Below are 15,625 nucleotides of genomic sequence, written 5' to 3' on the forward strand. Positions count from 1 at the left end.
TTAGTCCCACCCAAAGTCTTGTCCACTCATCTGGTAAAAACGGTGGTTGAAGGGCCTGTAGAAGTCTCTGAGTCTCTGCAGGACCTCGGAGGGGATCTGGGGATGAGGTCTGCCCTTAGACTTGCCAAGGCAGCGAGGTCTGCTGCTCCCCTCCGGCTTCTTCAAGCAGGGGAAACCTTTGGTCTGGTTGAAGTAGAAGTGTTTGTCTGAGACAACCCTTTTCAGCCCGAGGAAATCCTGAACCCGACCCATCTCCCCGGCCGGATCAGACACCAGCCGCTCACCGCTGACAAACAGAAAATGAGACAAGGGGAAGTGCTGGAGCCAGTTCTCCAGATGCTTGGCGTAGAGGCCGATGCGCACAGCGCTCCACGTGGTGTCAATCAGACCCGTTGAGGCGTTTTTCAAACACAAGCTCTGGAAGGATGGAAGACCTGGGTTCTTCGACAGGGTCTGAGTGTAGTCAGAAACAGCCCGCGTCACAGGATCCCTCACCACCACGATGAGCTTGGTTTGGCAGTTCATAGTGCAGACACGGCCGGGAGCCTCCTTTGTGACAAAGTAGCTGGGGGTCTTCTCCATGGTGATCTGGCCGTCTAGTGTCCGAGGCATCAAGCTCCTAAACGAGAAGAAGAAAAGGGTCAGGCTCAGAATTCCGATTTATGTTCGTCCACTTGGAGAGGTTCAAGAAGCTGTCAACACAACACTGACATGAAACCACGACCATATTAAAGACTGAAGTTCAAGCTAAAAGTTACCCATCCACCAGACATACAGCAAAATTACACTAATTGGAGTTTTGTTTGTGTCCATATGATGAATTTAAGTTGAATATTATCTATTTGTTTTACTCTGTTTTTGGTCTCCACCAACTCCTGAGCTCTTTAGCAGCTCAGTGCTCTGTTATACCCCTTTCGCACCAAAATTAGCGCGTTGATGACCCGGGCAGACCCACTAATAATGCCGATTGTCTTCCCATTGCCAGCGGAGTTTTCTCTTTTCTGCTGCTTCACCGTCTGACGTCACAAACGCAGTGGAAACAGGGTTAGCAAACAGTGAAGATGTTACGGGGGTTAGGTCTTTATTCAAGTGCTGCTGGACGGAGACAGGTGAAATTTGTCGCTGAGATGATAAGGAATCGCGTCAATGCATGTCATAGCATCACTCTGGAAAGGGGTCAGAGATTAGTGTGTCGACTGACGCGGGTTTGGTGTTCCCATCATTGCCAATCGGAGCCGAGGCGATAATTACCCAAGTCTACAGCAGAGTCATTTGACCCGGGTCTGAATGCCGATTGTAACCTTTCCCACTAAGCCAAAAAGTGGGGCTTTATATTCACCAGCTGGTTGCTAACTTTATAATTCTGTTCCAGGCGATGTAAGTAGCTTTAAACCTTAAAACAGCCGGCTGCTACTTCTGCATACAACTTATGAAAGTGAACCAAAACATAAAATTTGTGTGTCGGAAAACCAAAACTGTGAAAAGAGGCTTTAAAGCTTCTAAGAGTAGAGGTGTTTATTCTCTCTCACTTCACACATAGTTTTTGATTAAATATTTAGGTATGAATAACGAGTAATGCACCTTTAAAAAGAAGCTCCAGTCCCATTTTCCCTTCATATTTTGTGAAATTGCACCATCAGAGTATGGTTCAACCACCAATTTGTATATTTAAAGCAGAGAATCAAACCTTAATCCATCATTCCACTTTACTGACTTCAGTGGAAAGGACATAAAGAGTTAACATAAACACATTAAATGCACAAAACTATAAAGCAACCCCAAAAGCTGTTTGATTAAAGCCTCTTACACCAAAGTGTGTTTATGTACCCGGGCCCCAGACAGCCCATCTGAGTCTCACTGTAAGGCCTCTATAGCAGAACCATCCACTCACTGTTCGCCTGATGAGTCACAACCACAAAGCCTCAAGAACCACTTAACAGCAATTTCCTACAGGTCCCCCCCCTCCCCTTCTTCCTGCAGGAGCAAAGCGTACCCCCCTTCACCACCCGCGGCTCCCCTACGGGTTCCTGCAAGGACCCAAACAGACCAAAACAGACCGAAGACTGCAGGAAGTGCAACCAGGATGGCGAGCTGCTGAGCTCAGCTGCAGTGTTAAACATATGGCTGCAATGTGGAGAGATGTTTGTTAAAATATGCCAGTAAAAAAACGTGTGCTGAATTATGTGCTACTATGTTGCAGAGATGAGTTTTGCATTGCACTCCAGCGTGTTTTAACTTTCTATCTAAACCAATAATCACAAAACTCTCATATTTAGGTCCGTACAAACTTTTTGTGTCCAAGTTTCTTCACTACCTTGCACCTGTTGCTCTATAAACTCCTTCGCACTGATTTGATTCAACAGTTCAAAGCAGCTTCCCTGCCCGCAGTCACACACACACACACTGCTTTCATTTCAGCTCTGTCTGGCACACAGGCATTGTGGGCAACGTGGTATCCAACAGATCCGGCGTTTGTCTGTTTACATCTGACATTGACAGACTGCATGAGTCGGATTTGGATTTCAGGAACAAATTGTCTTGCATGAGAAGCAGATGATGAGCAATGTATAAAACAGCAAATGAATTGTCTGCAGTTAATTTGCTCCACACGTCTTATTCTGTGTTACGGGAAACAGAGAGCTTTCATGTGGCTTTGTGTACAACAAGAAAAGGAGTCTGTGTGCTTTATTTGTTTCAGAGTAAACATTTCAAGAGGGGCCGTTCAGAAGAGATCCCTGATGGACATCCAGGGGAAATTTATTTCATGTAATCACAGATTCAATGACTATTTAAAGCAAACCACAAGATTCAGAAAGATACGGTTCATTAGCTCCATTGTTTGCTAGCTTACTCGTGCTAATTTCCCCAAAGCTTCCCATCCTTAACAAAAGTTAGAACTGCATGGAGCGCTGGTTTAGCTCAGTAGAACAGGCGCCCTATTTACAGAGGCCGCAGTCCTTGATGTACTGTTCTCTCACTCACTCACTATAGCAACACAATTTAACAGGAAGCCAAACTCCATCCAAAAAATGCAGAAGAGTGAGGGATCATCGTAGTTGTGCCTTTTAATAAGATGCCTTTGTTGACGCTTTTATGAATCAAGAGTGAAACTGTAGAAAAACATGACATTAAAAACAGTTCACTAGTGAAATGACAATCATACTACATGAATTTTAAACAACTGAAAATGTCTATATTTCGACTATAAATTTGTATTTAATTATAATAATGCACTTGCACTTAACATAAAACCTCACAACAGCCTATATTCTATTTTAGCCAGTGTAGCTCCATGCTAAAACGAAAGGATGGCAGCAGATGAGACACGTGTCTGCTCCTTGTCAGTACCCGATCCGTCACAAACAAAAAAGTCTGCATCAGGAGAAAATGGCTGCCTTCGGGTAAACTACTTCCTGTTTAGCTAAGTAACTTCTTGCTCTAACAAAACCACCATATGGAGCTAAAACACTTCTAAAGGGACTGAAAAGCTTCAGGCAGGACACTCGGTGCAGCGGCCGCAGGTTCGACTCCTGCCCTCGGCCCTTTGCTGCAAAAAAGGTAAAACTGTATGTTTATCTGTTTTCCAGAGATGCTCCAAGTGTGATGCAAATATGAGGAAGCTTTTTGTTTTATTTTCTCAGGCGGAGGTCCATGAACATGAGTGTGAAGGAGGAGTATGTCCCAGAGTAAGTTTTAAGTTTCCCCTTTTACTCAAACTTTAGACATTTCAATCCCCCCGCCCGCTCGCCCCCGCCCATTAAATGATCCTCATAATAAAAGACCATTAATTGATTAGCTGCAAATGGCCTATCGCTGCCTGTCTGTCCCCTGTTTATCTGTGTCTAATCAATACGTCTGTCTCTATATGACGGATTGTTCTCTGTGTGTGCGTCTTTGTGCACATTAGAGTACACACACACACACAAGCAAGCAGAGGTGTCAGTGTTTACTGATGAGAAACTGAGCGCCTGTCTCCCCCTCTGTCCTCTCCTCTCTCATCCATACTCTTGGATTTGTCCTTCACTTCTTCACACAAGTGTCACTTCAGTAATTGACCATTAGTTGTCTTTCCATACTCATGAATAGTTAATGAATTGTGGCTTTCCCTGCCCTCGCTCCTCTCTCCGGTCCCTATCTCCCTCATCACAATCTGTCTCATTATGAGAGAATCAATACGAGCCATTTTCCATCATAAATCTGCTCCTGCACGTGGTGTCAGGAGAAACTGTAAACAGATCAGGGAAGATTAATTCACCGTCAATTTTGTCATATATGTAAATCTATTGTGTGATATATTTTTAAAAATGCACATCTGTCTTTTAACCTAAAGAAAAAGTCAACTTTTTTTGCATCCAAATGTGCAAAAGGAGCAACTCAGGGCACGAAGATGTTTCCTATTTAGCCCAGTTTTAGCAGCATTGCTGACTAGCAACGTTAGCCTGGAACTCCCTGCTGCTTGGAGGATGTAACGCATTACTTCCCTGAAGTGCTACAGCGCTGATTACACCGCTGATATGTTCAAGGCAGTCTGGATCAGAAGATTAAATCCTGACTCTGAAACAAGGATGTGGGCAAGAGACTTCCTGCCCCCAAGATTATGGCTTCTCCCGCTGAAGCGCTGCAGCTACATCCCCCGCAGCGCCCTAACAAAAGAGGAGAGAAGCAAAAAGATGCTAAAAATCAAATTATAGGGTCATTTTCATAAAGAAAAACAGATCCTAAATTCTACGGGTAATTATCTTATTTTCTGGACCATCTGTGCTAAAGACGGCATTCCTTAGGGAGACTTCTGCATCCACAAACACTTTCGTAGCTGAGACCAAATTAATGAGGCAGTGGAAAATCAAGGCTGTAAAAGTGAGAGTGAGAGCAAACAATACACTGAGTGAAAACACTTCCCAGCAGAGGGTGACAGGAGGAGCCTGAGGGCTTGAACAATAAGTTTGGGAAATAATCTAGTAAGCTAGTCCAATGGCTAGAAACACCTCTTAAAGTAGTAGTTAGTTATGACAAGACTTAACCCAAAGCAAAAGTGTAAGTTTCCATTTTTACACTTTGGTACAAACAAGAATTTAACTTGTTAATTAATGAAGTTTTGTTCCCTTCACACAAAGCGCTGTTCGCTGTTTTCCCCTGTTTACAGTAAGCAGACGTCCTGGTTTGTCTTTGATTGTCTGGTACTAAGTGTGTTTATAAGTTAATCATGTTTGGTCACTATTATTAGAACCTAACCCAGCATAAAGCACACAATGCATCAAGTATCTAATCTCACTGACTGGTCTGTTTGTGTTTCAGTTGAGTATTTCCTGTTGTGTTCACACATCGGCCGACCCAGACTCTCTCCCGACATGAAACCAGGAGGCTGGCAGTAGAAAGCCGGGGTAACATCAGGGTGAAAAAAATCGGCCGCTTGCGTTCACTCAAAGCTGTTGCCAGTCCATTAGTATAGGCAAGCGTCATAGGCAAAGAATGATTGTTAGTATGCTAACAGTAAGCTACCATGCCAAAGAGAGAGTTTGTCTTTTCTTAAGTGTTCAAGAAGGCTTAATCCTTCCTTTTAAAAAGTACATAACAAAAATGTTGCATTCATGACCCCATGGTGATGCTAAGCTCAAAACAAATGTTCCCCCATATAGGTTAAAATGCCTATGGGTCATGCATAAGGGCCTGTGTCCAACGGTCCTCAATGTCAGAGTGCTTCTCACCTGCGCTTACTGTTGCGGCACTTCTGCTTCCATTGGTAGTGACCGTTTCGTCGGTTTTAAATTGCTCTGTATGCTTATCACTTGCTTTTATTGAAGGATATTTTACATGAAAACGTAAAAAAAAAATTGGAAAGGAATCGTATCCTGGCGAGTCTGGCTGCACGACATAAATGTCAATTTTTATTGACAAAGCTGATATTGGAAGTCCGGCCCCTGCTTGATTTCGACTGGTCGCTGAGAAGTGACATGAGGACGCTGAGTGCTGAAAACGCTGAACTGCATTGGTTTTGTATATAAAATAGGCGCTGCAAGCACAAAAAAAACGCTGTTAGTGGACACAGGCCCCAATTGCATACAACTGCATGTGCATGAACGTGCTGCACACAGGAAAATATGCTCACCAGAGCCCTGTTTCCAGTCTTTGTGCTTTAGCTAAACAGCTGCTATTAATTGGTAGTCATCATCTGATCAAGTTCTTTGCAACAAAAGGGAAATAAGTGTATTGCCCAGAATCTATTCAATGTCAATCTATTGCTTTGAGTATAACCTGGATGGACTACACTGACAAACATGAAGGGTTACCATGACAGAACGTCAGCACACCGCTGACTGTCATTGTGACACTGCACACACAGGACGAGTCCTCTTTGTCTGAGGGCGAGTGCCGCCATGCTGTCTACGTGTTCTTTGTCTCAACAGAAACCTGAGCAAAGCGACGAGGCCTCAAACTGTCATGGATGCCAAAGTTGACAAAAAACCCCCAGAAATGATCATTTATGAAAAAAAAAAAAAGAAAAGTAGCCTGAGGATTTTCTTGAGATTATAAACAAAAATTCACAAAAGCTAGTGACACAGTGTGTGTCAGGCACAACACACACACACCAAACACACTAAACTCTTGCCAGAGACAGCCTGGAGGTGAGTTTCCCCATCATTTCTCTCCATGGGCAGAGAGAGGAAGTGGATGGTTAAATCCCTCAAGGAAACCACATGGCAGGCAGAAAGACTGATGCCACCCACTGAATTTTAAATTTATTGTTATCAAATTATTCTTTCCTTATGAATAATGATGCAGTAATGCAGGGAGAGACGGGTTCTCTCAACAGGAGGTTTGCTAAAGTGCTGTACTTCCACGGAGACGCCACTTTTTTACATTCTCATCTTTGGTGGATTACAGCAGGATACCATGGCAATGAGTTTAAGTGTGCGTGTGCGTGTAAGACATTGGTTGGGTTGGATAACGGGTAAAATCTTGCACCTATGTGTGTGGCCTTTTCTGTAAAGAAATGAAACACCTATTTTGTTGGTCAGTGGTTAATTACTGACCGCAGTGCAGTGAGCGTCCAATCATAATCACGGGTGTTAGCAGGATGTCAGTGACTTCTTGGTGGTTCAGTCGTGGCTTTAATAGTTGGCACATAAAAGCAGTATTAACACTTAGAGAAGAAGTGATTATTAGGGATTGATATTTTCTATACAAATGCAAATACACACATTTATCCATCCATCCATTATCTATACCGATTAGCCTGTTCAGGGTCACAGTGGGGCTGGAGCCTATCCCAGCTGTCATCGTGTGAGAGGCGGGTATACCCTGGACTGACTGCCAGTCAATCACATGGCTGACACTTAAGACCCTTTTACACTGCCAGGTCAAGGCAGGACAATTACACCTCTGTTACGCCTCGTCTTCTATATAAAATGCACAGAGGTTGAATGTTGGGAAGTCATTCTGCCTCTGAGCCGGGATCAGAGGTAGTAACAGAGGGGGAAACGGCGTCAGTGTAATCAGCAGAGCTGGCAGTGCCAAACAGCGCTGCGTGTACGTGGTGTACGCTTGCATATATCATGGCAAGAGAAGCCCCCCTGCCACAAGGCCCATGAAGCAGCTGGATTGTGTCCACAACCCAGTGGGACAGCCTAGGCTTGGATAAAGGGCTGCCCACACAGTTAGACTGGAAGCAAGCATTCAAACCAGCAACCTTCCTGCTGTGAGGCAACACCATGAAGACCACCTAACATTTAAATGTTAATTTCTGTCAGAATATTCGATCGGTCGGACCCTTTGCTCGAGACTGAATCCTTTAAAAACTTTACGTTTACTCTTCCAATCCCCCTCATGCTGAACTGTAGCACAGTGATCTTTTGCACCACTATGAAGTCAAATTATGTAAGCCTACTTCAATTTCCAGAAAGCAAATGTTAGCATACAAACATTCAAAGTGAAAAATTCCTGCTAATTATCATCATTGTCACTGTTAGCATGCTGATATTAGCATTTGGCTCAAAACTCTCAGAGCAGCTAGCTTGGCTGGAGACGAGAAATACTGTCTGTCTTATTGTCTGTAAATATTTGATCTAAGAATACGTCTACAATACTTTTAGTGGTAGACGAGTCTTTATACTTGCTGCTAGGGATGCAGCTTGTGCCCAAAATATTAAAGTTTGACTTTCTAGTGGGCTATTGATGTTAGCCTGATGCTAAACAAATCAAACAGTTGTGGCTCTCTTGGTAATTTTTTCGTTCCCAATTTCCCAGAGGCCTACTATTATTGTATTTCAATTCTTCCCCTCCTGTTTTCAACTTTGTGTTATTCTTCTCTGGACATGGCAGCCCAACTGAGCGTGACTACCAACTATCTGAAACATTTCATCTTGGCCAACTAAAACAAACCATTATTTCTTCACACAGTACTTTCCTCACTAGCTAACTGCAGTCCAGAGCTAAAACGACACATCCTCCCCAAAGTTTTACAGGCGTCCCTTAATGCACCACAATGCACCTCAAATTAATATAATCTCAGCCATATGGGGTGTGACTGAGGGCCTTTTCATACCTTATAACACCAGCTAGACCCAACTCCAGCCAAAACCCACCACCATTAAAACACAATACAGCTCCAAACTACAGAAACCACTTCCTGGTCTGTTACACCATTCAGTCGTGTCACTAATGGCCTCAGGGCTGGACTCAGAACGAGGTGTCGGGAAAATCACCCTCGCTCTGGAAAACGTTGCCTCATGCGCAGAAGAGTCATCGCTTCAACTGTCAAAAAAATTCATAAAGCAGCTTAAAATGTAAACACTTTGTGGTGGATGTACGGTAAGACGAAATATTACGCAGTACTCAACCATGAAAGGTCAATCTTAAATTTTTCTTTGAATTAAACGGCAACATGTGACAACAAACTGTCATCAACCTGCACAAGACTGGCTTAACTGTAACTGTCTTATAAGCTCTAAGGACAGTGTATGTACATTTTTTAATATATTACTGTTATCTTAAAAAACATCTTCAACATCAAAGCGTTGTGGGGTAGCTAGCTGGATGGACGAAGAACGAGGAAGTTCAACAGAGCCCAGATTTATTTCCGTGTCGCAGCAACAGCTCACCCGAGGTTGAGGTGTCCCCGGAAAAACTACACACAGGTTGGCTAACTGCTTTTCTCGCTTCGCTCTCGCTCGCTCAACATGCGTCGTCTTCTTCCCAGAACACCGAACTCCCGCTTTAAAGTAGCTTTATAACAATAACTCCCTCTTCCCTCCCCTGGAACTACTTCTCAGCCAATTACCCACTACGGTGGACACCTCCCTGTAACTTCACTTATACCCAGCGTTACAATATTGATACTGACATGTATTTTGACTTTAGGCCACTAAGAAATACCCAAGAGGTCAAAGGATACTTTGATGTTCTTATGGTGCGTTCCATTTGTACTTGGAAGTCGGAATTTCTGAGTTCTCAGTCGGAAATTTCAACTGGAACGCCCCCTGAGGTCGGAAAGTCACCAACCCCGCGACCTCATATCTCCGTGCTTCAACAGTAATTGAAAGCTGTAGTATAAACTGTTTATTATCACTTCTGTCTTACTTGTGTCTCATTCAATCAGCCGTACTCACAGTGCTGTCCAACTTCTATCCGTGGACATGTTGTGGACCTCGTATTCGTTCTGTAGTTGTCACTGAAACCATAGACTGTACTGGAACGCGGTCAACTCGGGTGTGACGTCATTCTGAATACCGACTTCCGAAGTAAATAGAACGCACCATTAAATCCAGATGTCAAAAATGTTAATTTAACAAAAGAAATTAAATTAAATAAAATGTCCATTCTCTATATTTTTTAGACAAGTTCCAACATCTATGGAAAAAAGCAGGTCTTGGGGCTTTTATTTTGTAGGAGCTTCGTTTTTCAGAACTAATTTGAACCAACCGACTTTAGTTAAAAGAACCGTATCAAAAATTGTAAAAATCAGAAGGCCTTATTTTAACCTGTCGTCATCAATATACAGAAAAATCTGCCTTTTTAAGGACCTGTGTGATTTGTCCTTGCCCTTGTGCTGCCGCCCTTATAGGATTTACACTATATTTTAATAGCAATCCAATCAGGCGTGGCCTTTGGTGTCAAGACTGTAGGTCAGCCAATTGACAAGCTTTCAAAATATTGATGGGACTTGTGTGTACCGGCTTTTTTCCTCAAATGGAAAAGCAGAAATGATCTTTTCATAAATCAAACACGCAGAAAGAATAATCATTGAGACTCCAGGATGCTGGATCCAAAGCTGTAACTGATAAGCACAGCGTTCAGCTCTTCTAATAAAAACAGCTTGTTCTGCTACAAGCCAACAACAAATGTTCTCATTTTATCGTCATCAAGGAGCATAAAAAACAAGACTTAATTCATGAGTTACTCATTCGACCGCGTCATGGCGACAAAGCCGTGACAATCAGGACCATTGTGCCGTGGAAAGCTGAGGTTTCTCGTCTCTCTGCGGTGGCTCTCATGTCTCATCTGAAACCCATCACTTCATGAAGTCTCCTTCAAGCCATAAAAACACAGAAATTCATTAAATCTTTGCCTCATTTTGAATGCACTATTTGTGGCTTTTCCGTTCCCGTAATGGGCTCAGATGCACACATGCAAACGAGAGCGAGAGAGAGAGCGGGGTTTGGATGGAGGGACAGACTGGGTGGAGAGGCAGAGAGACTGGATCAGATAAAAGAGATGGAAAACACTCGTGAATGAGGTCGAAGTTGCTCTCAGACAATGCTGTTGGAAGACCATGCACGGGACGGCACTGCTGTGTCTGTGAAGCATCTCCAGCATGCAGATCCTCAATGTCTGACAGCAGAGACACGGAATATAACGCTCATCCATCTGTTGAATCACCTAAAGTTTGCGATTATTTTTACATTTAAGATAGCAGGAGAAGCAGTATCACTACTGAGGGATGTATTTGTAACGTAAATAAAGCCGAGCCGCCTCTAATGTAACGTGAAGATTCGATATGTGGTGACTGGATCTCTCAGGATGGAGACAGCAGCACTTTTACTGTTCTCCACACTTCAGCTTTATCACCTCCTCGTTACTGATCACATGTCACTTAACTAACCAATCAGAGGCTAGGACTTAGTTTGAGGTAAACAGAGGTGGATTCACCAAATTATTGTGACAGTTTTCTATACCGCTTATCCTGTTCAGGGTCGCTGGGGAGCTGAAACCTATCCCAGCTGTCATTGGGCGAGAGGCGGGCATACACCTGGACTGATCGCCGGTCAATCACAGGACTGACACACAGAGACAGACAACCTTTCACGCTCACACTCACACATACGAGCAATTTTAGAGTCACCGATTAACCTAACGAGCATGTCTTTGGACTGTGGGAGGAGGCCGGAGTACCCACGCATGCACAGGGAGAACATGCAAGCTCCACACACAAAGGCCCACTACGCTCGAGCAGGGATTCAAACCAGGAACCTTCTAGCTGTGAACAGTGCTAACCACTGCAGCATCGTGCAGCCAGTTTTAAAGATGCTACAGAAAATAAATAACATAAATAATGACTTTAAACACAAATATGTAAAAGTTCACTTTATAAACATTGTAAACATATTTTCTAACTTTCTAACTCTTTAAGATTTCATGATCTTTAGTAAAACTACCTATTTTACAAAATGAATGCTGAAAACGTAAAGCTCCTGTGAGGAACTTTTGGCGCCCCCTGTGGACAGAGCGGTACCTCTTCTCTCTTTCTTGATCTTGTCCTGTACATGCGTAAGTAATGTTTTCTAACAAAAAATCTCATCCTGCTTTCTTTAAACATTCAAACGTGTCACTCGCTCTCAGTCTTGGCAGTGGGAAATGTAGAAAAAAGGCAGCACAGTGTTAATCCCCTCATCTGACACCTACCGCCCCGGTGGGGGTTAAAGGCATTAAGAATAACTATAAAGATAAAATCATGTTGCTGATGGTCTCGTCTGCTTCTGTAGCTCATACAGAGGCATCAGTATTCATTTCAGTCCATTTCATGACCAACTAAAAACTCCTCACAGGAGCTTTAAAGGATCTTTCAGCAGATTACAACAAAGCGTTGGTGGAAGGCAGAATATTTTGTTTAAGACCGAGAGGGAAAATGTATTAAAGTTTGTAATTAAAGAAAATTAAAGAAACGCTTGAGACCTGCAAATGTATTTTGTGTCGGGTACACCCATGAGGGTTGTGCATAACGTTAGAATACAAAACAATTAATCAATCAAATTCATACAATTATGGCAAACTGATTAACAATTTTCAGATTTTTTATATTGATTATTGCCGAAACAAGGATGCAAAGGTCATTCAGAAAGACAGAGTCGATAAAGTAATAAGACGCTGTTGCTTAATTGGTGACGCGCTGAGATTAAATTAATGATCCTGCTGAATATTTACATCCGTGTGCTTCGTAGAAATCTGATCCTGCTGACCTGAGAGCTGCAGATGAAGCGCGAGGAACTTCAACGAGATGAAATGCTCAGAGCCGACTGTGTGTGTGTGTGTGTGTGTGTGTGTGTGTGTGTGTGTGTGTGTGTGTGTGCAGTGTTAGCTATCAGATGTGAGCCTCTGTTCACTGACAGGCAGGTGAAGGAGGACTAGCTTGTTCCACATGGATGAGTTCTTGCTGTCACCGACACACACACACACACACACACACACACACACACACAGCCGAGCTCTACGACTTCCAGCGACTTGTATGCGGGTCACTGCAGATGACAGCAAACAGATTTCATAGCTTCAGTGACAACATGAGGAATCATCTTACAGTGATTTCACCGCTGATCTGGTTGCTGCCTTTGTTGTATTATTTCCAGCTTTAACCCACCTCCTGTTTCAGGATAAAACTAGCACAATGACAAAATAGCCAGTAATAAAAGCCAACAAACTACATAACCTGCAGTCCTATAAACGGACTAATCATAATGACTTTAAAGCTTATAGTAGCTAGGGGAAACAAATGGAGTCTTTCTTGATTAATTCCTTGTTTTCTAGTCAGAGAAGTCCACTGATAAAAAATTAACCTTTTAAAATAAACTTGCAAAGAACTATTTGGATAATTCATTCGACTTTTTTCAGCAAAAATGCAAAAAAAAAAAGTGGTTTCAACTTGTTAAATCGAAGGATTAGCTGCTTTTCTTCGTCATATAAACTGAAGATTTCTGGTTAAATGTCACCTAACCTTAAGCTCAGATTAGTACGGTCATTTTACAGTTAAAAATTAACTTAAATAATAATCATTAGATTGACTAGTTAAAGCTCCTATAGTGACTTCCACTGATTATGCTAGTATTGCTGGCGTGTTAAAGCACCAACAAACCTACAGCATTAAAGCATAACAGTTTTACAGCACCAGCCAGGCTAATTAAAACACACATAAAACATGCACTGCAAACAGCAGGTCTGCCACAGGTATGTGCACATAAAGATATCCTCAGTGCTAAAGGAAGAGTAAGGACAACATTAGCTAAAGGGGGGATAAATGAGTGAGAGGAGAGAGACAGATTAATGTGAGAAGAAGAGAGAGCAGAGGAGAGGAGCACAAACCTGCATGTGAATGTGGCGCATGTGTGTGTTTATGAGATAAATAGAGAGGAAGCTGAGCAGCGAGCGTAAATTATCAGTGGTTAAAGAGTTTCCATGCGCCGTATGTTTTCATTTAAAACACAGCTAAGGGCTCTGTAAAAAAGCATCATGCCAATCGTGAGTTTTATCTGTCATTCCTCACTCCCTAAACTGAAGCACCTTTAATGCTCCCAGGTCTGAAATAGTATTCTGACTCATGCTGAGACGTTTGAGCTCAACTGGAGCTTCTCCAGGAGTTTGTAGCGCATCTGGGGATGATCAGGACCAGCTTCATCCAGACCTCTGCTTAAGGTTTCCTACTACACCTCAGTTACAGCTCTGATCAACACAGCTGCTGTCACTGTAAAAGTAGCCGATGAAAGATGTAGAAGTATAAAACATCATTCTTTTCAACCTTTAAACATGTAAACCATATCAGAGTAGTTGTTGCATCCAGAACATGGTGGATATGTTAATACAGGATGTCATGTTGAAGTGTATAAATGATGTTTAGATGACTGTCAAGATGATGAAGTGCTCCCTGGAGACCTCCCCAGCCCTTTTGATCTACAGTGCAGCATGCAGGGAGAATATCGGCGTTATGCTGATCTGAATACATCAGGAAGTCAGTTTATGGATGCCTGCAGCTTATTGACAGGAGACATCAGCACTTCTGCACAGGTGATCTGACCCTTCCGGCTGCCATACATCATCCTGCACTGTCTGTCTGAGATGGCATGCAAAGCTTTGATTTAAAGATTTATAACTTGTCAAAACATGTCTGTAGCATCAAATAGTGCATATAGACAACATAGTAGTGGTTAGAAGAGATTAAAGCAAGTATTTAGACTCTGTTGGCCTCGTGTGCTTTTATTTTGAAATATAATATTACTCATTAAAGGGATGTAAAATAAAACTCGCCAAAACTGCGTTAAAAGGGATTCCCGTACCTGTACCACTCCAGTCCTCGATCATAAAACCTGTCGAAGAAGTGGGGCTCCGATCCGACCGCTCTCACGTCCGGGTGGATGCGGAGAAACTCCAGCAGGGCGCGGGTTCCTCCTTTCTTCACGCCGATTATAATCGCCTGCGGAAACTTTTTGGTCCCGAAAGAGTTGGACACGGGGATGCCGCTGACCTGGGCGCTCTCCTTTGCGCTGAGAGGAGGCAGCTGTCCCGGTGCGTCCACCTGCTCTGCGTCCGCAGAGGCTGCTGTGCGGTTCCGTAGTGACGGCGCGTCGGAGAGAAGACGCGCCGGAGGTCGCAGGTCGCCCAGGACGCGGCGATGATCGTCCAAAATGTCATAGTCCAAAGCTTGCTGGCTGTATAACGTCCTCGGAGCCGAGTCGCAGAATCCGGTGAGGCAGTAGAAGAAGTAGGTGAAGATCAGGACCATGGTAAAGAACACCGAGACTTTGGACAGCACCTTGCCAAAGTTGAACCTGACTCTGCATCCACTACATCCCATGAGTTGATCTCCTGCTCTGTGCCAAAGAGCTGAAACGGAGACAGCATGCTTCTTCTTCCTGCATTGATCGGAGTTAAAATGTTGGATTTATCTAGCAGAACCTGTTGCGCAAAAGTGATGCATCACACGGAGAGCTTCTGGCACACTGGATCTGTCAGAAGTGATCTTCATAATCTCTTTATGTCCTGAAACGCCTGAAATCATTCCTCGTTAATGGGGAAAGTTGTGTCATTTAACATGACGCGTTTATTTGGAGTCGGTTGGAAACTCCAGCCTGCTGCATCTGTGCGCTCTGAGGTCCTCTGATCTCTCATTCAAGGGTTCTCCTCTGCTTTTCCTACGCCCTTTTTTACTCCACCCCTCCCTCCTCACGCTAAACATAAACATGCCTATGTATAGAGGCTCGGGTTGTAGCTGGTGTTTATTTCTATATGGCATGAATATTCAATTATATGTACAACAAAAATATGCATTATTAACAAGCAGCATACTCCGTGAAACCTCTAGATGCAAACGAAGAACATTGGGGAGAACATATTCTCCCTCATCCACCTGATTTACATGAGACAT

General features: G+C 43.3%; 1 protein-coding gene across 1 annotated transcript; it reads right to left on the reverse strand.

The window, feature by feature from the left end:
• On the reverse strand, nucleotides 1–15,055 carry LOC138602893 (heparan sulfate glucosamine 3-O-sulfotransferase 6-like). The gene is made up of 2 exons (XM_069674512.1): nucleotides 14,538–15,055; nucleotides 1–619 (listed from the first exon to the last, which is right to left on the reverse strand). Exons 1-2 carry the CDS (start codon nucleotides 15,053–15,055, stop codon nucleotides 1–3), a joined length of 1,137 nt encoding a protein of 378 aa, XP_069530613.1.
• Nucleotides 15,056–15,625: the final 570 nt, after the last annotated feature.

The sequence above is a fragment of the Semicossyphus pulcher genome, unplaced genomic scaffold, assembly GCF_022749685.1.
Source record: "Semicossyphus pulcher isolate SPU_LCO1_2020_fin unplaced genomic scaffold, fSemPul1.0.p SCAF_23, whole genome shotgun sequence".
NCBI classification, from domain to species: Eukaryota; Metazoa; Chordata; class Actinopteri; order Labriformes; family Labridae; genus Semicossyphus; species Semicossyphus pulcher.

Bases quoted from the DNA above. Each gene is read 5' to 3' on its own strand.
- LOC138602893 (XM_069674512.1), bottom strand. From the start codon at position 15,055: ATGGGATGTAGTGGATGCAGAGTCAGGTTCAACTTTGGCAAGGTGCTG. The intron at 620-14,537 runs GTACGGGAATCC...CTTCTCGTTTAG, and splicing joins CGAGGACTGGAGTGGTACAG to GAGCTTGATGCCTCGGACAC.